At 42.0% G+C, this 25,998-nt stretch overlaps 1 protein-coding gene across 2 annotated transcripts in view; it reads right to left on the reverse strand.

The window, feature by feature from the left end:
* Positions 1–192: 192 nt before the first annotated feature.
* Positions 193–25,998, reverse strand: part of LOC110524188 (ceramide synthase 1) — a 43,778-nt gene continuing 17,972 nt past the window's right edge. For both annotated transcript variants that reach the window (XM_021603601.2, XM_021603602.2), the window contains exons 2-7: positions 12,223–12,382; positions 8,801–8,981; positions 8,201–8,362; positions 4,607–4,754; positions 2,537–2,703; positions 193–1,248 (exon numbers count right to left, since the gene is read on the reverse strand). In XM_021603601.2, coding sequence (XP_021459276.1) covers positions 1,206–1,248; positions 2,537–2,703; positions 4,607–4,754; positions 8,201–8,362; positions 8,801–8,981; positions 12,223–12,382 — 861 coding nt within the window. In that variant the 3' untranslated portion in view covers positions 193–1,205. The remainder of the gene's footprint in view (positions 1,249–2,536; positions 2,704–4,606; positions 4,755–8,200; positions 8,363–8,800; positions 8,982–12,222; positions 12,383–25,998) is intronic.

Consider the following 25,998-nt stretch of genomic DNA (forward strand, 5'->3'; position numbering starts at 1 on the left):
AAGAAATTCCACAAATGTACTTTTAACAAGGCACACCTGTTAATTGAAATGCATTTCAGGTGACTACCTCGTGAAGCTGGTTGAGAGACTGCCAATAGTGTGCAAAACTGTCATCAAGGCAAAGGGTGGCTACTTTAAAGAATCTCAAATATTTTTAACACTTATTTGGTTACTACATGATTCCATCTGTTATTTCATAGTTTTGATGTGTTCACTATGATTTTACAATGTAGAAAAAATAAATAAAAAACCTGGAATGTGTAAGTGTGTCCAAACTTTTGACTGGTAGTGTATATCAGCTGTCATTAACCAGCTATTAGCTTGTATGCCTTCATTTCAGTGCAACAACAGATGCTATAAAAACAGAAAATGTGACAATACATTTTTGATACAGCAATATTTCTTATGTGTATTTATCAACGGCAAAAAAAAAACAAAAAAAACAAGTTGAAAGGTTTACGTTTCCTTTAAAAATCTGAACACGGGTAATTCACATTTGCAAGACATCAATACTACACTGACGTGGCTCTTCAAATAATGCAGGTCAGGCTGTGGTAATGGCTGTGTTCAGTATCGACCTGTGCAATGATATGAAAATCAATACACGTTGGTAAAACAAAGCCAGCCAATTACATGCACTCTCTCACACCCGTGGTAGTGACAAGATGTAATACTTCCCTTTAGTATTTTAGCCTTCACTCCTGGGATAAGAGGAGGTAAAAACTAAATTAGCCACTACGCTTTTAAGAGGAATGCTCTTTAAAAAGACAGGTCTCTCTATACTAGAGATGACCTTTGACATGGTTACTGTGTGAGCGCTTTAGTCCTCTAACGTGTGCACGTTATCTAGTTTGTATAGGTCTAGACTAGATACCTAAACATCACTAGCTTAACCTTGTCTGGTGAGTGTTCGTTAGAGATGACACTAATTTTAAACGTCCTGGTAGGCTACATGAGAGAACATTCCCGAAACTCACTTTTTTTTTTTCTTCAAACGTAATGTTAATATAAGACAAAGTCACCTTAAATAACATTCACAGCGATATAATCAAATAAAAAATCTATAGAACACGATGAAAAAAAAAAAAAAAAAAAAAAAAAAATGATCAATTGTTTTTTCATCCTTTTCGCGAGACCCCGAGAGTCACTTAGAGCTAAGTCTGAAACAATCTAGGTCGTGCCAGATGGTGGAACTAGAGAGGCCTCTACAGATGCTTCTCCTTGGTGATCCCGTTCTGCACGTGTTTCCTGTGAGAAGAAAGGAGAGGAGAGAAGAAGAAAAAAAAAGGACCAACTGTCAGCCAGCGGAAAGGTGATCCGCTATTTATACGCATGGTAAAACCAAAAGGATATCACCGGTGTTCAAGGGCGCCAGATAAGGGGTGGGTCAGGCTGTAACCGCGTAATCACACCTCAATAAGTACAGCGCTTTGATCCTGTCTATCTGTGTGTTACAAAAGACAAGGCTACTCGCTGCAGCTCTGACGTCATACTGGGCGGTCTGACAGAGCACAGGTTACTGGGGTTACAAGAGGACTGGGAACAGATCCACGTGTGTCACGTCATAGCAGAGGCACTTCCTCAAGGGGAGAGCTCACTGGAGCATGGTGTGATATAAGATTTAACATCGGTGTGGTGGATGGCAATAAGAATGTTAAGTAGAATCCCAAGAAGAAGAAAGAGGACCGCTACACCCAAGGATGTACCAGAACAGCAATGTTCATCTTTGCATGGGGCTCGTTCATTACAAAAGCAGACGTTTTTTTTCCCGACTGTAGTCTGCCATTTGATCACACATACTGTAGCTGGCTATTTCAGATCTGCATGCGCTGAAGGGCGTAGGGGTTGCTTGGAAAGGGTTTGTTTTAGGCATGAGGTTTACAGTGTGATGAATGGTTGTCTCCGCTCGAAAAGGGTTCTTCGGCTGTCCGCATAGGAGAACCCTTTGAAGAACAATTTATGGTTCCAGGTAAAACCTTTTGGAACCCTTTTTCTAAGTATACAGGTCGAGCTAGTCCAACAACCCGTACTTCCTTCCTCTAGCCTAGCCTCTTGCCCTTATATGGTGCAGAATCCATATACGAAGGGACCAGGGCGAGGGGAAGAGATTAAACTGTTTTTTTTGTTGGACCGGGCTGTAGTGAAGAGTGGGATTAAGCGGTTGTTGTGAGGGCTAGCTCAGCAGAGGATTTTTGGCTTGGTGTGGTTTGCTTTGGTAAATCAGTAGGGATTAGGCATTGTGGTTTGGGACGGCTATGGACACACATGGGGTTCAATGAATTGTCATTTCATTTACTGAGTCATCTGAGGCCAAGGGGCCATTCTCTCTTAATGTTTGCCTGACCTCTCTGGATGTTTTTGAAATGATCATCTCCTCTGGAGATTATGTTTCTGTATAGTGTATGATTGTGACATTACTTCAGTACAGTAAAACATTCATGGTAATGTATACTATAATACACACAATCTGGTGATTCATATACACCGGTTGAATGCAACATGGTAAAGTAGTGTGTGTAACTTTGTGTTTCCTCACCCTTCAGCAGAGTTGTTGAGATGTCCTGCATCTTCACTCTGCAGCCGCTGCTGGGCCGCGAGCAGGGCTGCAGCCCTCTGAGCTCCCTCCTCACCCTCGTACTCCCTCAGGTCTTTCACATCCTTCATCTGCCCCGTCAGGACCTTCGCTACAAACGCCACTATGAACTGTGGGCAGAGGGGGGGGGGGGGGGGGTCAGGGGTTAAAGAAGGGAGAGATGTCTGATGTCACATAGTACAGTTTTGTTCTAATGCTTGTATCAACCCCTGACAGAGTCTAATAGGAACAAAGAAGAACAGGCAATGGTCATAGAACTGTCATGCCATTCACCTCTTGGGAACATACAGTGAGGGAAAAAAGTATTTGATCCACTGCTGATTTTGTACGTTTGCCCACTGACAAAGAAATGATCAGTCTATAATTTCAATGGTAGGTTTATTTGAACAGTGAGAGACAGAATATCAACAAAAAAATCCAGAAAAACGCATGTCAAAAATGTTATGAATTGATTTGCATTTTAATGAGGGAAATAAGTATTTGACCCCTCTGCAAAACATGACTTAGTACATGGTGGCAAAACCCTTGTGGCAATCACAGAGGTCAGACGTTTCTTGAAGTTGGCCACCAGGTTTGCACACATCTCAGGAGGGATTTTGTTCCACTCCTTTTTGCAGATCTTCTCCAAGTCATTAAGGTTTCGAGGCTGACGTTTGGCAACTCTGACCTTCAGCTCCCTCCACAGATTTTCTATGGGATTAAGGTCTGGAGACTGGCTAGGCCACTCCAGGACCTTAATGTGCTTCTTCTTGAGCCACTCCTTTGTTGCCTTGGCCGTGTGTTTTGGGTCATTGTCATGCTGGAATACCCATCCACGACCCATTTTCAATGCCCTGGCCGAGGGAAGGAGGTTCTCACCCAAGATTTGACGGTATATGGCCCCGTCCATCGTCCCTTTGATGCGGTGAAGTTGTCCTGTCCCCTTAGCAGAAAAACACCCCCAAAGCATAATGTTTCCACCTCCATGTTTGACGGTGGGGATGGTGTTCTTGGGGCCATAGGCAGCATTACTCCTCCTCCAAACACGGCGAGTTGAGTTGATGCCAAAAGCTCCATTTTGGTCTCATCTGACCACAACACTTTCACCCAGTTGTCCTCTGAATCATTCAGATGTTCATTGGCAAACTTCAGACAGGCATGTATATGTGCTTTCTTGAGCAGGGGGACCTTGCGGGCGCTGCAGGATTTCAGTCCTTCACGGCGTAGTGTGTTACCAATTGTTTTCTTGGTGACTATGGTCCCAGCTTCCTTGAGGTCATTGACAAGATCCTCTCGTGTAGCTCTGGGCTGATTCCTCACTCTTCTCATGATCTTTGCAACTCCACAAGGTGAGATCTTGCATGGAGCCCCAGGCTGAGGGAGATTGACAGTTCTTTTGTGTTTCTTCCATTTGCGAATAATCGCACCAACTGTTGTCACCTCCTCACCAAGCTGCTTGGCGATGGTCTTGTAGCCCATTCCAGCCTTGTGTAGGTCTACAATCTTGTCTCTGACATCCTTGGAGAGCTCTTTGGTCTTGGTCATGGTGGAGAGTTTGGAATCTGATTGATTGATTGCTTCTGCGGACAGGTGTCTTTTATACAGGTAACAAACTTAGATTAGGAGCACTCCCTTTAAGAGTGTGCTCCTAATCTCAGCTCGTTACCTGTATAAAAGACACCTGGGAGCCAGAAATCTTTCTGATTGAGAGGGGGTCAAATACTTATTTCCCTCATTAAAATAAAAATCAATTTATAACATTTTTGACATGCGTTTTTCTGGATTTTGTTGTTGTTATTCTGTCTCTCACTGTTCAAATAAACCTACCATTACAATTATAGACTGATCCTTTCTTTGTCAGTGGGCAAACATGAAAAATCAGCAGGGGATCAAATACTTTTTTCCCTCACTGTAGATCTGTGAGTGAACACCCTCTCTCATTTAGATTAGGCTTGTTTAACCAAGCATCTGATAAATGAGCTTCAGTACAGCGTGTGACCTGTGACCTGCTGCAGACGGAGGTCCAATACTTGCCAAAAACCAGTAGATATTCATGCAGAGGAGTGTCAAGAGGAGGCTGTTGAAAAAGAAATAGAAGGGTATGTTTGGGACGGACTGGAGGCTGGACACACAGGTGGCGTACAGAACCTTCAGAGGGAACCAGTAGAGACGGAACCAAAACCTGCACAGAGGGGGGACACAGAGGAGCTGTATTACTCTGATGCTTTAGGGGACAAAGACAAGCATTGTCCAGGGCTTCAAACACCCTTGTGACCTCTCAGGACAGAGGTGTGTGTGTGTGTGTGTGTGTGTGTGTGTGTGTGTGTGTGTGTGTGTGTGTGTGTGTGTGTGTGTGTGTGTGTGTGTGTGTGTGTGTGTCCCACATAAAAAAAATACTATAGTTTACTATGGTATACAGTGCATTCGGAAAGTATTCAGACCCCTAGACCTTTTCCACATTTTGTAACAGCCTTATTCTAAAATTGATTCAATTGTTTTTTCATCAATGTCATCAATCTACACACAATACCCCATAATGACAAAGCAAAAACAGGTAAAACATTTTTTTGTTATGTATTAAAAAAATTATAATACTGAAATATCACATTTACATAAGTATTCAGACCACATTTACATAAGTATTCAGACCACATTTACATAAGTATTCAGACCCTTTGTTGAAGCACCTTTGGCAGTGATTACAGCCTCAAGTCTTCTTGGGTACGACGCTACAAACTTGGCACACCTGTATTTGGGGAGTTTGTCCCATTCTTCTCTGCGGATCCTCTCAAGCTCTGTCAGGTTGGATGGGAAGCATCGCTGCACAGCTATTTTCAGGTCTCTCCAGAGATGTTAGATCGGGTTCAAGTCCGGGCTCTGGCTGGCCCACTCAAGGACATTCAGAGACTTGTCCCGAAGCCACTCCTGCGTTGTCTTGGCTGTGTGCTTAAGATCATTGTCCTGTTGGAAGGTGAACCTTTTCCCCAGTCTGAGCGCTCTGGAGCAGGTTTTCCTCAATGATTTTCTCTGTACTTTGCTCCCTTCATCTTTCCCTCGATCAAATCAAATCACAAATATAAAATATATTTTGATTTGTTTAACACTTTTTTTGGATACTACTGTACATAATTCCATATGTGTGATTTCATAGTTTTGATGTCTTCACTACTATTCTACAACGTAGAAAATAGTACAAATAAAGAAAAACCCTTGAATGAGAAGGTGTCCAAACTTTTGACTGGTGCTGTTATTACAGTCTAACGTAATCATGGATATTCAGCATATTATGGCACGAACAGCTCAAAAAAGCAAAGAGAAACAAACTTCTACCAGTTAGACCATGATTAGTCTCCCAGTCCCTGCCGCTGAAAAACATCCCCACAGTATGATCCTACCACCACGCTTCACTGTAAGATCCTGTCACCACGCTTCACAGTATGATCCTACCACCACGCTTCACTGTATGATCCTACCACCACGCTTCACTGTATGATCCTACCACCACGCTTCACTGTATGATCCTACCACCACGCTTCACTGTATGATCCTACCACCACGCTTCACTGTATGATCCTACCACCACGCTTCACTGTATGATCCTGTCACCACGCTTCACTGTATGATCCTACCACCACGCTTCACTGTATGATCCTACCACCACGCTTCACTGTATGATCCTACCACCACGCTTCACTGTATGATCCTACCACCACGCTTCACTGTATGATCCTACCACCACGCTTCACTGTATGATCCTACCACCACGCTTCACTGTATGATCCTGCTACCACGCTTCACTGTATGATCCTGTCACCACGCTTCACTGTATGATCCTACCACCACGCTTCACTGTATGATCCTGTCACCACGCTTCACTGTATGATCCTGCCACCACGCTTCACTGTATGATCCTGCCACCACGCTTCACTGTATGATCCTACCACCACGCTTCACTGTATGATCCTACCACCACGCTTCACTGTATGATCCTACCACCACGCTTCACTGTATGATCCTGTCACCACGCTTCACTGTATGATCCTACCACCACGCTTCACTGTATAATCCTACCACCACGCTTCACTGTATGATCCTGCCACCACGCTTCACTGTATGATCCTACCACCACGCTTCACTGTATGATCCTGCCACCACGCTTCACTGTATGATCCTACCACCACGCTTCACTGTATGATCCTGCCACCACGCTTCACTGTATTATCCTACCACCATGCTTCACTGTAGGGATGGTGCCAGGTGTTCACAAGACGCTTGGCATTCAGGCCAAAGAGTTCAATCTTGGTTTCATTAGACAATAAAATCTTGTTTATCATGGTCCAAGAGTCTTTAGGTGCCTTTTGGCAAACTCCAAATGGGCTGTCGTGCCTTTTACTGAGGAGTGGCTTCTGTCTGGCCACTCTACCATAAAGGCCTGATTGGTGGAGTGCTGCAGAGATGGTTGTCCTTCTGGAAGGTTCTCCCATCTCCACAGAGGATCTCTGGAGCTCTATCGGGTTCTTGATCACCTCCATGACAAAGGCCCTTCTCCTCCGATTGCTCTGGTTTGCCAGGCCGGCCAGCTCTAGGAAGAGTTTTGGTGGTTCCAAACTTCTTCCATTTAAGAATGATGGAGGCCACTGTGTTCTTGGGGAACTTCAACGAGGCAGAAATGTTTTGGTACTCTTCCCCAGATCTGTGCCTCAACACAATCCTGTCTCACAGCTCTCTACGGACAATCCTTCGAACTCATGGCTTGTTTTTTGCTCTGACATGTACTGTCAACTGTGGGACCTTATATAGTGCGTGCCTTTCCAAATCATGTCCAATCATTTGAATTTACCACAGGTGGACTCCAATCAAGTTGTAGAAACATATTAAGGATGATCAATGGAAACAGGATGCACTTGAGCTCAATTTCGAGTCTCATAGCAAAGGGTCTAAATACTTATGTAAATAAGGTATTTCTGTTTAACATTTGTATAAATTTGCAAACATTTCTACAAACCTGTGTTCACATTGTCATTATGTGGTATTGTGTGTAGATTGATGAGGAAAAACATTAATTTAATCCATTTTAGAATACGGCTGTAATGTAACAAAATGTGGAAAAAGTCAAGGGGATCTGAATACTTCCCGAATGCACCGTAAATACTATAGTATTCACTGTAGTGTTTTGCAGACTGTATTTACTCTAGTATTTACTGTAGTATACAGTACAATTTAAAGTGAACTTTATAGTATTAATACTGTAGTAAAATAAATCTGTAGTACTGTATATACTGTGGCACAAATTGCAATATGGGGGAGGGGAATGGGCAGGGTATATGAAAATGAAATACTGTATTATTTACTATAGTTAAAAAAGGGTTGTGCTTTTGCAGACTGTAGTGTTTTTGAGGAAATTACTGTAGTATTTTTTCCCCCCAGATAATTCTGTAGAATTTACTACAGTATACTACAAGTAATACACATGATCCAGGGATACTACCGTGCGTAGTATAGTATTCTACAGTATACTACAGTTTACTATAGAATTCTATACTAAGTACTGTTGTATTCTATGGTAAACTGTAGTATTTTTTCATGCATGCGTGTGTGCTTGTCTGAGTGTGTCTTCTCTCTCCTCACCAGGTGATGCTGAAGCTGACAGAGCCCATGTTGGACAAGATGTCGTGGATGAGGTAGTAGTCCCCTCCCCGGGTCTTGAAGTAGACGTTGAGCTTGGTGAACTCCAGCTGGATGTCATTGATGTCGTGGAGGAACAGCACCAGTAACCCAATGTTGTGGAATCTGAAAGGAGAGAGCAGTGGGGAGCACAGTGTCAGTACACAAACAATATCAGCCAGGAACACAGCTGTACGGATACCTAGACGATACAATGTGACAGCCAGGGGGTGAGACTTAGTCAATGACACCGACTGACTTTAAAACAAATACAGTTTGAAACAGAGGAACAGTCTAACGGTCATCAAATAACACGGAAAACATGTTTCCAACATCAAATAACCTCGAGCCTTTTTACACTATGACAAATCACTGTTCCGAATCCACAAATTGACATAACATAAAAATAAACCTTGACCTACATCTATCATTTACAACTATTGCTATGTGGAAATTTAGCCAGTATTCAATACATTTTATATGACAGGCAGTAAGATTACACAGCATGACATGACGGCAGCGTTTCCCAAACTTGGGGCTACCAGGCAGGGTGTGGTTAGCTACCTGAAAGCGTAGGAGAAGGTGATGAGGGCCAGAGTGACAACGTGGTGCACCACCATGACGGTTGAATCCTTCCTCCAGTCATCCATGTAGACCGTGGCATAGATGGAGTGTCCGTAGAAACTGCCCTGGATCAGGTAGGCGATGGCGATGTCCGTGGGCACCGTCATGCCACTCTTCCAGTCTGGAAGGGGGAGAAGACATAGAGAGCGAGAGACACTGATGGTTAGAGGAGAGGCCTGGAGGAACTACATAGGAACCAACACACACATACTGTATAAGCACCAACATGTGCATGTTGACACACACACTCTGACATAAATATGCACACTGGCACAGACAAAAACATGCTCGCTCACACACAAACATGCATGCTGGCACAGACAAACACAATTAGCACACTGGCAAACATGTACACATACATATGCACCCACCCACCCATCGACACACACACACACACACACACACACACACACACACAATCATAGAATCAAAAGTTTGGACACACCTACTCATTCAAGGATTTTTCGTAATTTTTTACCATTTTTTAATAGTGAAGACAAACTATGAAATAACACATATGGAATCATGTAGTAACCAAAAAAGTGTTAAACAAATTAAAATATATCTTATATTTGAGATTCTTCAAACTAGCTACGCTTTCTTTGCCTTGATGACAGCTTTGCATACTCTTGGCATTCTCTCAACCAGCTTCATTTTTTTTTACAAGGTAGGGGTGGTATACAGATGATAGCCCTATTTGGTAAAATACCAAGTCCATATTATGGCAAGAACAGCTCAAATAAGTAAAGAGAAACGACAGTCCATCATTACCTTAAGATATGAAGGTCAGTCAATCCGGAAAATGTCAAGAACTTTGAAAGTTTCTTCAAGTGTGGTCGCAAAAAACATCAAGCGCTATGGTGAAACTGGCTCTCGTGAGGACCGCCACAGGAAAGGAAGACCCAGAGTTACCTCTGCTGCAGAGGATAAGTTCATTAGAGTTACCAGCCTCAGATTGTAGCCCAAATAAATGCTTCACAGAGTTCAAGTAACAGACACATCTCAACATCAACTATTCAGAGGAGACTGTAAATCAGGCCTTCGTGGTTGAATTGCTGAAAAGAAACCACTACTAAAGGACACTAATAAGAACAAGAGACTTGCTTGGGCCAAGAAACACAAGCAATGGACATTAGACCGATGGAAGTCTGTACTTTGGTCTGATGAGTCCAAATTTGAGATTTTTGCTGTGCTGGTGACACTGTGATTTATTTAGAATTCAAGGCACACTTAACCAGCATGGCTACCACAGCATTCTGCAGCGATACACCATCCCTTCTGGTTTGCGCTTAATGAGACTGTCATTTGTTTTTCAACAGGACAATGACCCAACACACCTCCAGGATGTGTAAGGGCTATTTGACCTAGAAGGAGAGTGATGGAGTGTTGCATCAGTTGACCTGGCCTCCACAATCACCCAACCTCAACCCAATTGAGATACAGTGGGGCAAAAAAGTATTTAGTCAGCTACCAATTGTGCAAGTTCTCCCACTTAAAAAGATGAGAGAGGCCTGTAATTTTCATCATAGGTATACTTCAACTATGACAGACAAAAATGAGAAGAAATTTTTAATGAATTTATTTGCAAATTATGGTGGAAAATAAGTATTTGGTCACCTACAAACAAGCTAGATTTCTGGCTCTCACAGAGCTGTAACTTCTTCTTTAAGAGGCTCCTCTGTCCTGCACTCGTTACCTGTATTAATGGCACCTGTTTGAACTTGTTATCAGAATAAAAGACACGTGTCCACAACCTCAAACAGTCACACTCCAAACTCCACTATGGCCAAGACCAAAGAGCTGTCAAAGGACACCAGGAAGTGGGAGAACTTGCACAATTGGTGGCTGACTAAATACTTTTTTGCCCCACTGTAGTTTGGGATGAGTTGGACCGTAGCGTGAAGGACAAGCAGCCAACAATTGCTCAGCATATGTGGGAACTCCTTCAAGACAGTTGGAAAATCATTCCAGGTGAAGCTGGTTGAGAGAATGCCAGGACTGTACAAAAAGGCAAAGGGTGGCTACTTTGAAGAATCACAAATATAAAATGTATTTTGATTTGTTTAACACTTTTTTTGGTTACTACATGATTCCATATGTGTCATTTCATAGTTTTGATGTCTTCATTATTATTCTACAATGTAGAAAATAGTAAAGATAAAGAAAAACCCTTGAACGAGAACGTGAGTCCAAACTTTTGACTGGTGCTGTTTATACAGTCTAACTAGTAGAAGTTTACAAGAAGTGTTTGTTTTTGGTTCTGAAGGGGGCAGCTGTTCTGTTTGGTTATACTAGGTGACTTCCAGAGTTATACTAGGTGACTTCCCACCTGAGTGGGAGCTGCAAGGGTGTCAGGTTTTCCAGGCATGTGAGGACCAGGGGCCATCATCATCATCATCGCTCCCTGAAGGCCTTAAGGGTATTGTAAACTGAAACTTTTTCTCGGAAAGATTGGGGCATCTTTTGACTCCATGAGATGAGGTTACAGGCCGTAATGTTTATTGATCGGTAGTTCCATCATTAAACATTGAAAACATGATAGCAAGAGATATTAGAGTGCTCCAGGAATAGGAGCCTCTCTCTCTCCCCCTTCCCCTCTCGCTCTTTCTACAAGAGCTAAAGTCTCGCTCTCTCTGAGAACTAAAAGCAGAGCCACATTAGCCTGAGCAGGTTGAATGACTACTCTCAATGTGCGTGACAGCTATTAGAAAAGTGTAAGGCCTTTAAAAGAACAACGGATCGCCTCAATCGAGGAAAGGGAGATAGAAACGAACCCAAGCACCGACTGACACCTGAAAGTCTGATGGAATCGGAAGGAAGGAGTGCCATAAATGATAGATAAAAGAATGAAGGCGGATTGTTCAGGGCAATGGTTAGAGAGTAGAGACACGCCATATGGTCAGTTCAGACACAAAATGCAAATATAAAACACAAATGTGGCTTCTATTTGAATAATTGTAAAAGAAGCATCTGGAGGGTTCTATAGGACAATGCTTTGAAGGTTGCAATGCTTTTGGTTACAGTTCCTTAAGCATTAGTTATTGAGTTTGCTATCGTTAATTAACTGGAGTTATTAGTGGAAGAAGAGAAGTAACTTGGAAGAGTGCAGACCGTCTCTTCTTAAATACTTACAGATGCTTTTGTTTTGAGGTTATTATAGCTGAATACCGGCAGTTATTAGTAAGATAAAGAGCAGGTTAAAAGGTCACTTTGAAGCAAGCAGACCTCTGCTTGTGTTGTCGTTGCTTTAACTGTAGTCATTGGTAGAAAAAGAGACTACTGACTATTTTAGGTCGACCTACCAATACATCAAGTGCACAGCTTTCTTTTTTATTAACCTGGTTTCATGTACTACGTCTTACCATAGAATGCGGAGGGCGGGTCGTGGAAGAAGGTGTAGTTGGTGAAGAAGAGCAGGTAGGTGCTGTAGGACCAGGACATGGTGTAGAAGACCAGCTTCCACGCGCTCTCTGGCATCTTGGCAGTATCTTTGGGCTGGAGACAACACCGTTGTGCAAACGGCTGCAACACACAATCACAGGACACGTGGCCATTGTTCAAATGTGTGAGTGGGGACACTCCGCTTTCAGATCACACTCAATGGAATGTTATGTATGTATTGGTGTTATGCATTATGTGGACACATTGATAAAGTCAATGGGGCTGTTTTGCAGCCGTGAATCACATGGTGGGTGCAAACACATTGTTTAGCAGAAACGTGTCTTCTTGTGCAAATCACCCCATGTCTATTTAATGTCTGTTAAACCAACAGAAAATACATTAAGTCAGCGAGATACTTCCTGAAGTGATGTGTGTTTGTGTGTGTCGGTCTTGTCTGTGAACTGATAACCTCTTAGACAGAGAAGGGGCCCATTCCCAGAGAGCCAGCTTAACAGTAACCCCTCTCTCCCCCCTTCCTCCTGATAAACCAGACCTTCCACAGGGCCAGAGGAACCCTAGCCGCTGGGCTCAAAGACGATCCGTTGGCCGTCGTGCCAGATGAGAAACCAAACCCCCGCTCCTTATCTTTCCCCATGACAGAGGAGCTGTGCCTCTCTAGGCGACCAGCCGGCCCATGCCGAGCACACCTCCGGCTCCAGTGTAACCAGAGATAAACAAGTGAAAGGGGTCCATTTGCATTACATCTCAATCACTTGTCACTAGTTAGCAGCAGGCCCAGGAACAGGCCTTGGTCCTCCATCGTGCCAGTGTAGCAAGGAGGGACTAGGTCTCTTTCTATCTTTCTCCATTCCCTCTTTAACCGATGTCCCAGATTTGCAGGGACAGTGACGGGCTGGAAAGAGAAAGAAAGAGAGACAGAGCGAGCAAGAACGAAAGAGGAAGAGCTGCCAGAGCCACTGCATCACGTGACCTATATCCTCACCCCTGATAGGTCTGCACAGCATGTGTTTAGTGAGTCATATATGCCGCAGACAGCAGGATATCCCCTGCATGCCTCAGACCTCCACATCCCTCCATCCCCGCAACATTTATTTAACTAGTCAGTTAAGAACAAATTCTTATTTTCAATGACGGCCTAGGAACAGTGGGTTCAGGGGCAGAACGACAGATTTGTACCTTGTCAGCTCAGGGGTTTGAACTTGCAACCTTCCGGTTACTAGTCCAACGCTCTAACCACTAGGCTACCCTGCCGCCCCACATACACTATATATAGAAAAGTATGTGGACACCCCTTCAAACAAGTGGATTCGGCTATTTCAGCCACACCCATTGCTGACAGCTGTATAAAATCGAGCACACAGCCATGCAATCTCCATAGACAAATATTGGCTGTAGAATGGCCTTACTGAAGAGCTCAGTGACATTCAACATGGCACCGTCAACAGGACAGTTCGTCAAATTTCTGCCCTGCTAGAACTGCCCCGGTCAATTGTAAATGCCGTTATTGTGAAGTGGAAACGTCAAGGAGCAACAACGGCTCGGCCGCAAAGTGGTAGGCCACACAAGCGTCGGCCAGAATGGTATAATGCTCACTGCCATTGGACTCTGGAGCAGTGGAAACACGTTCTTTTCAGTCATAAATCACGCTTCACCATCTGGCAGTCCGACGGACGAATCTGGGTTTGGCTTATGCCAGGAGAACGCTACCTGCCCGAATGCATAGTGTCCACTGTAAAGTTTGGTGGAGGAGGAATAATGATCTGGGGCTGTTGTTCATGGTTTGGGCAAGGCCCCTTAATTCCAGTGAAGGGAAATCTTAACCCAACAGAATACAATACATTCTGAATGAAATACACAGAAAAAGGAAAAAGGAAAAAATAAATAAATCCAAAATTGATGAAGGAGGATGATGATGATGATGATGAAGACTACATACACTGTAAATGTTTGAGGACAGGATTTTGTTCTTTCTGGATTTCATTAGAAATCTTTCCCGAACTGTTGCCATTGTTGAGGGGGATATTCTCCAGAGGATATTTCTCCAAAAAGTACAATCTTTGTCCCCATGTGCAGTTGCAAACCGTGGCTTTTTTTATGGTGGTTTTGGAGCAGTGGCTTCTTCCTGGCTGTGCGGCCTTTCAGGTTATGTCGATATAAGACTTGTTTTACTTGTGGGTATAGATACTTTTGAACCCGTTTCCTCCAGCATCTTCACAAGGTCCTTTGCTGTTGTTCTGGGATTGATTTGCACTTTTCGGACCAAAGTACGTTCATCTCTAGGAGACAGAACACATCTCCTTCCTGAGCGGTATGACGGCTGCGTGGTCCCATGATGTTTATACTTGCGTACTATTGTTTGTACAGATGAACATGGTACCTTCAGGCTTTTGGAAATTGCTCCCAAGGATGAACCAGACTTGAGGAGGTCTACAATTCTTTTTCTGATTTCTTTTGATTTTCCAATGTCGTCAAGTAAAGAGGCATTGAGTTTGAAGGTAGGTCTTGAAATATATCCACAGGTACACCTCCAATTGACTCAAAGTATGTATATTAGCCTATCAGAAGCTTCTAAAGCCATGACATCATTTTCTGGAGTTTTCCAAGCTGTTTAAAGGCACAGTCAACTTAGTGTATGTAAACTTCTGACATACTGGAATTGTGATACAGTGAATTATAAGTGAAATTATCTGTCTGTAAACAATTATTGGAAAAAGTACTTGTGTCATGCACAAAGTAGATGTCCTAACCAACTTGCCAAAACTATAGTTTGTTAACAAGAAATTTGTGGAGTGGTTGAAAAACGAGTTTTAATGACTCCAACCTAAGTGTATGTAAACTTCTGACTTCAACTGTAGATGCCATTTTTGTAAATTCAACATTTTTCTCAGGTGGGCTTAAAGAGTACAGCAGCACAAAACACACCACCTCTATACAGAATGTAAATAACAATGAATACATTTTGTTCAATATGATCAATACTAACTTCGCAGTCCATTTTGCATATTTATACCCCAAACCATTTGTTTCTAAATATTATATGAGTAGACGTTGCTATTCTGTCTTTTCACCATATATCGCTGCTGTTCCAATTAAGCCCCGCATGCTCCAATTAAGCCCGGTTTGCATTGAAACACATGGGGATTGTGTGTTGATATCCCTAATATTCAATGAACATAAGTGTGTTTTTTGTCGGAATTTAAATTGATTAAAAACACACAAAAACTACAGTTCTGTATGGAGGAATGGTTTCAAATCCCTTCCTGTGTTCTCCCACCTCATCATTATAGGAGACGACTCCTGTTATCTGTTATCTTCCCAAAGGGAGGGTGCACAAAGTACTAAATACAGGGCTGACGATAATTTGAAAGGTTAGAGTATAGGTATCATTTAGGTTAGAAATGTGTAAACTTAGATTTTGGTGAGCTTAATAGGTACACTTACCCTACATAGCCTGTACATTCCAGAGAAACATTATACACGCACACTCCATGCACACAAGAGACAATATACACCATAATCACAGCATACATACACATGATACAAAACAAACCATAAACGAGAGAACAGACAAACAGAATACACTTGTGGGAGATATGCTGAGTATCTCTCTCTTCCTCTCGCTCTCTGTGGTGTGTGTGTGTGTTGTGCTGAGTAGGCAACCACAGCTCTCAACCTGAGAGAGAGGTGTGTCCAAAGCCACATTACTGAATCATGTGTGTGTGCACCTATTAGCATACCGTAAATACCATAGTATATAGACAAAATAAGGATAGCAATTCAAACTATACTGGAGCTTCTCATCTAAACCATATTGCACATAATGTTGCACACTTGATTAATGCAACGATTCACAAATGTGTGGTATTTTTTGCACAGTTGGGCATGTGGGCTATAACATGGCTCTCAATTGGGCCCTTTACCAATTTTGGTAATGAGAACAGCCAATCCCAAAATTTTCCAAATGTAGCCTAGCACAGAAAACAATTGCTGAGGACATCTCAGAAGAATCCTACTGACATTTTTCAGTCTCACCTTCCACAGTGGTGTCACATTTACCCAAAGATAAAACAAAAATTAGAAACTTGACTCAAAATTGGGCTGCCTGAGTAAACACAGCCATATATGATTTTGTAGCCCACTTGGGTTTGTCCATGTCTGGCCCAAAAGGTGAACCTATCTAGGTTCCAGCTAAGATGGCCATTTAGATGATAAAGACTTAAATGTTGCACTAGATCAGTAGCCTAAATACTTTAAACATATTTTATTTTCACAGCTACCTATGAAAAGGCCTGGATCAAACTTAAAAAGACAGGAGACTTTTGATTTGCAGATGGACTCAGACATGGATGAAGAAGAGTCAGGACCTGACAGTGGTAACACAGCGACAGCAGCACTACCCAAGGGGGCTGATTTCATTATGAATACTATCCAGCGTGTTGAGGTGATGGAGAAAAAGTTACTCAACACAGATTTCCCGAAAAGTATTTATTGTAGTATTTTGTTCAGAACAAATTCTTATTTACAATGAAGGCCTACTCAGGCCAAATCCAGACAACGCTGGGCTAATTGTGCACCACCCTACAGGACTCCCAATCACAGCCAGATGTGATACAGCCTGGATTTGAACCAGGTACTGTAATGATGCCTCTTGCACTGAGATGCATTACCTTAGACTGCTGCACCACAAAGTTTCCCTTATGGGGCCTGTGGAACAGCCCTTCATTAACCCATATGGGCCCCACATGGAAATGGTGGCTCTGTAAATTGATAAAGGGCTACGACAGGTAGACATCTATCGACAGATATATGTAGTATACCCAAGTCCATTGAGGTTTGTCTGTTAGAAGAGCACAAATGGTACATGTCGCTGCGGTTATTGTCCCAGTTTCATTCATTTCAATATCGATGTGATTAATTTGCGTGCACTACTGATTTCCATAGAACAAGCTCATCAATTCCAGTCTTGAGTGACCGCTTGGTAAATATTGGTGCATGTGCACTTTAGAAGGTACTAAATTAGCAAAATAAAAGTTAATCTGAACACAAGAGTGACTATGTGTGTGTACGTAGTAAATTTTATGTACTGGTCTTCAAAATATCACAACTTATTTTGGCATATTGATTATGAATTTGGACATTTAAAACTGGTGTTTTGACACTTGGCCATAAATCAAATTGCCATGACAATTATTTTGTATTTATGTTTAAGGAATATAAAATTGACCTTTTAACATTATTTTTCTTTAGAATTCTACCTTATCAGTAAAAAACTATTGAATAAGCCCCAAAACGTGCTATAACTTACAGATTTTTATGATAATGAAATCGTGAATATACATTTGTCCTGGCTACTAATTGTTTGCTCCTCTGGAGAGAAGTCGGTCCACTCAGCGTCACTAATACCGCTGTGAGACTTCATCTTTGGATCATTTCAATTCATCACTGTCATTTTGTAATGCCCTTGTTTCATGGGAAATGTTTCCTTCCATACATTTTCAATTGAAGGGCATTCAAGAGGTAGCCTAACTTTAGTTTCTCACACTGAAATGAGTCTGCGTATTGAGGGCCCAGTAGTAGGGCCAAATACTAGGCCTACATTTTTACTTGTTTGTGGAGGATAGCACTTTGTATTGTCAACTGACCGCCCTGAACCCCCAACCCCCAGAGTCATTCTTCTCCATCTTGTCAAAGATTTATCCAGGGGATGGACAGTGCTCATCTATACAGTAACATAACAGCTTTATTTATGATCATGTTTTATGTTAACAATATTGGCAATTGTTTACAGCCAGCTTGTGATCTGTGGTCATACGACCTAGCATTAAAGGGCTGCTCTACAAAACAAATATACAAAAATACAAGCATTTTCTGATAGCTGTTGATGTCCTCTGCTGCTGTAGTTCTTTTCAGGTTAAAAAAGTATCTTGTCTTTCCCACTGGCTCAGTCACAGTAATAGATGAGGGCTGTACCGCCTCTGGCAGGAAGCGCTCGTGTCATGAGCCCAGTTCAAAAGATAACCATGGAGTGACAGAGAGAGAGTAGGGATGTTAACGGTTAACTTTAGTTGCAGAAAATACATTTCACCGTCATGCTTATCAGTCTATAGGTTAATTTGGATCATTTTGTGGGATTAAATTGGTGTCAGAATTTAACAAATCTCATCAGTCATAAAATAGGAACTGTGTCCGGAATTCATATTTTGCCGAAAATAGTCTTTTAAATTTTATTTTATTTTATTAACAACAAATCAATACAGGAAGTACATGTGTGGACACAAGTATATATAAATAATATAAAATGGACAATTGGGCTAGGGGGTACAAAATCACATTACACAAGGACCTTAAGGGACATACACTTATAATTCTAACAGCTTTTTTGTTAGTAGAGTATTTAATTGTCTTAAAATACAGTTACATTTATTTTTGTAAGGTAGGAAAATATGATTTTTTTATTGTAAATGTACATTTGTGAATATGAAATTTGGCCAAAAGAAAAATAATTAATTACATTAAAATATTTCAACTTATTTCTATCATAGGTAAAGAATCCAAGCAGTACATCTCTCCACAATAGTGTAAGATCTTCATAAATGTGTTCAATTATAAATCTACTGATGTCTTGTCACAGATTCCTTACATGAATACAATGCCAAAAAAGATGCAACACTGTTTCTGGGTGGTCATTACAAAAGGAGCAATTTCAGTTGATGTTTTCCTTAAACTTCTTCATATAGTGGTCGGCAGGATGATATTTATGAATAATTTTAAAGGAAACTTCCTTAATTTTGTTAACATGTAGGTAGGTATGTGTGTGGCAACATCCAAACCTTTTCCCAACAGATATTATCAATAAATCCATTCCAATAAGGCATGACATAAGGTATAGATACAACATCCTGCTGAAACAAGGTTCGTATCGCTCTGTTGTTGAACGGACCAAAAGAGAAACTAATCTTTCCTACTGATGAGTCAACAAGGTCAATGGAAGGTAGGCTCTGAGGGTCAGGTCTTGACACGTTACTGAATAATAAAGCAACGCCTGAGGGAATGGCATCTAAAACAATTGCTAAATATTTAGGTGTTACAGGGACCTTGTAAAGTGATAAGAATTCTTTATAACTGAGTAAAAGACCCTCTGCATTTACCAGTTGGCTCACCAATAGGATATTATTTCAGAACCAATATTCTAAAAACAAAGAAGTATTTTTATACAATATATCCCGATTATTCCATATATAATATCTGTGTGGAGAAAAATTGTGTTTATAAATTAAGGACCATGACAAGAAAACCTGCCGATGAAAAGCAGAAAGTTTCACTGGAACTTTGTCAATATTATAATTGCAAACCAACATGAAGTTAAGGCCACCAAAAGTAGAGAAGACATGATGAGGAATAAAATTCCACATAGAAGAGTGGGTCTTCTTGGGAATTGTTTTATCCAATTGATCTTAAAAGTATTATTTAAGTCCAGAAAAGTCCAGAAAATTCAGCCCACCATTCTCATAAGTGTTCATTACAACAGTTTTCCTAATGTAATGGGTACGGTTTCTCCACAGAAAGTTGAAAAGCATCTGGTCTATCTCCTTATTTTACTGTCAAGATATAAAGATAGAGCACCATATGTTAGTCTAGAGATACCTTCAGTCCTGGTTATTAGGACTCTCCCTTTAAAGATAAGTCCCTATGTAGCCATTGATTTAGCTTCTTCTGGGGTTTTTTAATAAGAGGGTTCAAATTTAGTAAGCCTCTAGACTTCTGATCCTTTGTAATGGTTATGCCTAAATATGTAAGTTCTTCTTTTACTGGAATATCATAATATGAAGGTGTCACACAATCTTTAACAGCCATGAGTTCACATTTATTAATGTTAAGATAGACCAGACACTTTGGAAAAGGATTGTATCACATTGATTGATATGGGAATTTGGTTAGCATCTTTCAGAAAAAGTGTAGTATTGTCAGCCAGCTGGCTTATATTAATTTATTTACCAGATTTGGAAATAGCTTGAACAGGACTATTATTTAAAGAATTTGTAAGAAGTTGGGTGATTAATAAAAACAGGTACGGAGAGATAGGACAACCATGCCTAATTCCTCTCTTTAACTCAAATCTAGGTGAGGTGCCATATTTCAATTTGATAGAGCTGTTACCATTTGTTTAGAGTCTTAATAGCCTTACAGAAAAAATCCCCAAAGCCAAGTCTCTCAAGGGAGTGGAAGAGGAACTGATGCTCTACTGTGTCAAATGCTTTATAAAAATCTATAAATAATATGAAGCTATCCTCGGATATTAGGTCTGAGTAGTCAAGTATGTCTAATACTAGTCTGACATTGTTAGAAATATGTTTGTTCCTCATAAAGCCAGACTGTGTTTCATCAATGATTGCATCCAGGACATCTTTAATTATTTTTGCAAGTAGTAAGGCTAATATCTTACAGTCATTATAAGAAGACAAACTGGACGGCAGTTATCGATGAGCAGCACTTATTTTTTAGGCTTGCCAAAAATAGTCATGTACAGTGAGTTTATAGAGCGAGCCACGACCAAAATAGAGCGTAGATTCGTTACTAGGCAACTCACAGAAGCTGTAGGGAGCAGCACTGGGAGAGAGAGAAACAGCATGAAGCACTTAATAGCTGCTAGGCTTGCCACCCAAAAAGTTTCACAGCATTTCTCTCCTGTTCTACTGGTTTTCATATGAACTTTCTTTCATTGTCTAGAAGCCAAAGGCACAGTCCTAGTCATACTAACAACCCATTCTAGTTGCATATTTACGTCGGGAGTGTGCCAGAGCACAGAATAACTAATGAATTTATGAACACTCGTTGAATATGGCCGGTATCAGCAAACGTCGGCAAAAAAACATAATTAAATTGTTGCCAATGTAACAGTTACGCTCTGGATAACATGACAACAGCCTAAGAAGCTCTGCTAGGTCGAGTGAGGTGTTCTGTCATTTGTGTCTGGAATTGAGATTATGGCCCTCAACCAATCATGCTATTTTGTTAGTTTTTTTCACTATTTTGTTTGTTTTTTCGCCTGGTTCGTAACTTGTTTTGTACATAATGTTGCTGCTACCTTCTCCTATGACCGATAGGAGCGTCTAAACACCAGAACTGGGATTGCTCACCTCAAACTCTTCAATGAGTCGGACGCGAGGGATACACTGTTGACACCCGACCAGGCCTCGATCCCAGTGACTCGCTGGAGGAGGAAACATAGATTTCGAGGCAAAAGATCAGGGTGCTGTGTGAGGAGCAGGCGACGAGTGGCTAACCTGCCCTTGCCCTCCGTTCTGCTAGCTAACGTTCAAACGCTAGAAAATAAATGGGATGAGTTGAAAGCACTGATATCCTACCAACGGGACATTAAAAACTGTAATATTTTATGCTTCACTGAGTCGTGGATGAACGACGACACTAAGAACATAGAGCTGGTGGGTTGTACACTCTATCGGCAAGACAGAACAGCAGCTGTAAAACACAGGGCGGGGGCCTATCCATTTATGTAAACAGTTGGTGCACGATATCTACGGAAGTCTCAAAGTTTTGCTCGCCTGAGGTGGAGTATCTTATGATAAGATGCAGACTGTTACGGAGTCTAGTTGATAGGTAATCGACTAGCCGGACTTCGCGTGTAGGGATTTGTACAATGCTTGAACAAGGCTATTGAACTTGACATTGGTGTCTGTCTTTATTCCTTCATCCAACATCTCATACTGAAACCCAGAACTCACTATTTACCCAGAGAGTTTATCTGTTTTTTTTGTAGCTGTCTATATACCACCACAGAGCGAGGTTGGAACTAAATCCGTACTGAATGAGCTGTATTCCGCCATAAACTGTAAAATGTTAATCCAGAGGTAGCGTTCCTAGTGGCCATGACTTTAATGCAAGGAAACTTAAACAGTTTTACCAAATTTCTATCAACATGTTAAATGTACAACCAGAGGTAAAAAAAAATTTGACCACACACAGAGAAGTGTACAAAGCTCTCCCTCGCCCTCAATTTGGCAAATCTGACCATATCTCTACCCTCCTGATTCCTGCTTAGAAGCAAGAATTAAAGCAGGAAGCAGCATTGACTCAGTCTATAAAAAAGTGGTCAGATGAAGCAGATGCTAATCTACAGGACTGTTTTGCTAGCACAGACTGGAATATATTCCGGGATTCTTCCAATTGCATTGAGGAGTACACCACATCAGTCATTGGCTTGATCAATAAGTGCATCGAGGATGTCGTCCCCACAGTGACTGTATGTACATACCCCAACCAGAAGCCATGGATTACAGGCAACATCCGCACTGAGCTAAAAAAGGGTAAAGCTGCTGCTTTCAAGGAGCGGGACTCTAACCCGGAAGCTTATAATAAATCCCGCTATGCCATCCGACGAACCATCAAACAGGCAAAGTGTCAATACAGGACTAAGATCCAATCGTACTACACCGGCTCCGACGCTCGTCGGATGTGGCAGGACTTGCAAACTATTACAGAAGCACAGCCGAGAGCTGCCCAGCCTACCAGACGAGCTAAATAACTAATATACTTGCTTCGAGGCAAGAAACACTGAAACATGCATTAGAGCATCAACTGTACTGGATGACTGTGTGATCACGCTCTCCCGCAGCCGATGTGCGTAAGACCTTTAAACAGGTCAACATTCACAAGGCCGCTGGGCCAGATGGATTACCAGGACGTGTACTCTGACCAACGCTGACCAACTGGCAAGTGTCTTCACTTCACTTTCAACCTCTCCCTGTCTGAGTCTGTAATACCAACATATTTCAAGCAGACCACCATAGTCCCTGTGCCCAAGGACACTAAGGTAACCGGCCTAAATGACTACTGACCAGTAGCACTCATGTCTGTAGGCATGAAATGCTTTGAAAGGCTGGTCATGACTCACATCAACACCATTATCCCAGAAACCCTAGACCCACTCCAATTTGCATACCACATCAACAGATCCACAGATGATGCAATCTCTATTGCACTCCACACTAACCTTTCCCACCTGGACAAAAGGAACACCAATGTGAGAGTGCTATTCATTGACTACAGCTCAGTGTTCAACACCATAGTGCCCTCAAACTCATTACAAAGCTAAGGACCCTGGGACTAAACAGCTCCCTCTGCAACTGGATCCTAGACTTCCTGCCGGGCTGGCCCTAGGTGGTAAGGGTAGATAACAACACATCCGCCACGCTGATCCTCAACATGGGGGCCCCTCAGGGGTGCATGCTCAGTCCCCTCCGTGCAGTCATGTTCACTCATGACTGCACGGCCAGGCACAACTCCAACACCATCATTAAGTTTGCTGATGACACTAAGTGTCACCCCTGAGGGGCCCCCATGTTGAGGATCGGCGTGGCGGATGTGTTGTTATCTACCCTTACCACCTGGGGCCAGCACAGCAGGAAGTCTAGGATCCAGTTGCAGAGGGAGCTGTTTAGTCCCAGGGTCCTTAGCTTTGTAATGAGTTTGAGGACACTATGGTGTTGTACCTGCAGGATAGAACAGCAGTGTCTGGTAAGACAAGGGGCAGGGGACTATGTATTTCTGTAAATAACAGCTGGTGCATGATATCCAAGGAAGTCTTGAGCTTATGCTCACCTGAGGTAGAGTATCTCATGATAACCTGTAGACCACACTATCTATCTAGAGAGTTTTCATCTGTATTTTTCGTAGCTGTTTACATTCAATCACAGACTGAGGTTGGCACAAAGACAGCATTGAATGAGCTGTATTACGCCATAAGCAAAAAATAACACGCTCACCCAGAGGCAGTGCTCCTAGTAGCTGGGGACTTTAATGCAGGGAAACTTAAATCTGTTTTACCAAATTTCTATCAGCATGTTAAATGTACAACCAGAAGGGGGGAAAACTCTGGACCACCTTTACTCCACACACAGAGACACATACAAAGCCAGGGCTCTACAGTACGAGTATTTCACTCACATTTGCGCCTAAAAATAGATCTGTGCGAAAATTATTTTCGAGCACAGTGTGTGAGTAAAGATTACAGTTCACTGTAATCTATTTTTCCCCCGCCGCTAATTGTTTAAAAATTACAAGTCTCACATTCCACATGCGGCATGCACCAACCACAGTGGAGTTTTATGTGATGACGCAGTCCAGTCAGAGTGAGAGAAAGGTGAACAACACTGGAAAAAAGTATCGGTATAGGCTATAAGTTAAAGTGCAGACATCGCTAAAAATGAAGCCCATTAAATTGTATTTTAAGAGAAAAAGGTGACGAGGAGAAAGAGGAATCTGGTGAGGGGGATTCACAAGGTTTCAACTAATGAAGCCTCTTCACAAGGTTTATCCGAGGCGGCAAACGTTGACATGCGGCTAACTTTAGGGATGCTGAGAACATTAGCGAATCTGCTAAAAACAACGTTAGTGAAAATACCGGGTCCCCCGCTGTCACTTCAACGTCCCCTGTAGCCGGCGGAGGGATAATATATACAGTTGAAGTCTGAAGTTTACATACACTTAGGTTGGAGTCATTAAAACTTGTTTTTCAACCACTCCACAAATGTCTTGTTAATTAACAAACTATAGTTTTGTTAAGTTGGTTAGGACATCTACTTTGTGCATGACACAAGTCATTTTTCCAGAAATTGTTTACAGACAGATAATTTCACTTATTATTCACTGTATCACTAAGTTGACTGTGCCTTTAAACAGCTTGGAAAATTCCAGAAAATTATGCCATGGCTTTAGAAGCTTCCGATAGGCTAATTGACATAATTTGAGTCAATTGGAAGTGTACCTGTGGATGTATTTCAAGGCCTACCTTCAAACTCAGTGCCTCTTTACTTGACATCATGGGAAACCAAAAGCAATCGGCTAAGATCTCAGAAAAAAAATTGTAGTCCTCCACAAGTCTGGTTCATCCTTGGGAGCAATTTCAAAACGCATGAAGGTACCACGTTCATCTGTACAAACAATAGTACGCAAGTACAAACACCATGGGACCACGCAGCCGTCATAACGCTCCGGACGAAGACACGTTCTGTCTCCTGGAGATGAACGTACATTTGAGCGAAAAGTGCAAATTAATCCCAGAACAACAGCAAAGGACCCTATGAAGATGCTGGAGGAAATAGGTACAAAAGTATCTATATCCACAGTAAAACAAGTCCTGTATCGACATAACCTGAAAGGCCGCTCAGCAAGGAAGAAGCCACTGCTCCAAAACCACCATAAAAAAGCCAGACTACGGTTTGCAACTGCACATGGGGACAAAGATCGTACTTTTGGAAGAAATGTCCTCTGATCTGATGAAACAAAAATAGAACTGTTTGGCCATAATGGCCATCGTTATGTTTGGAGGAAAAATTAGGAGGCTTGCAAGCCTAAGAACACCATCCCACCGTGAAGCACTGGGGTGGCAGCATCATGTTGTGGGGGTGCTTTGCTGCAGGAGGGACTGGTGCACTTCACAAAATAGATGGCATCATGAGGGAGAAAAATTATGTGGATATATTGAAGCAACATCTCAAGACATCAGTCAGGTAGTTAAAGCTTGGTCGCAAATGGGTCTTCCAAATGGACAATGACCCCAAACATACAGTGCCTTGCGAAAGTATTCGGCCCCCTTGAACTTTGCGACCTTTTGCCACATTTCAGGCTTCAAACATAAAGATATAAAACTGTATTTTTTTGTGAAGAATCAACAACAAGTGGGACACAATCATGAAGTGGAACGACATTTATTGGAT

Source organism: Oncorhynchus mykiss, chromosome 5 (assembly GCF_013265735.2).
Source record: "Oncorhynchus mykiss isolate Arlee chromosome 5, USDA_OmykA_1.1, whole genome shotgun sequence".
Classification (NCBI taxonomy): Eukaryota; Metazoa; Chordata; class Actinopteri; order Salmoniformes; family Salmonidae; genus Oncorhynchus; species Oncorhynchus mykiss.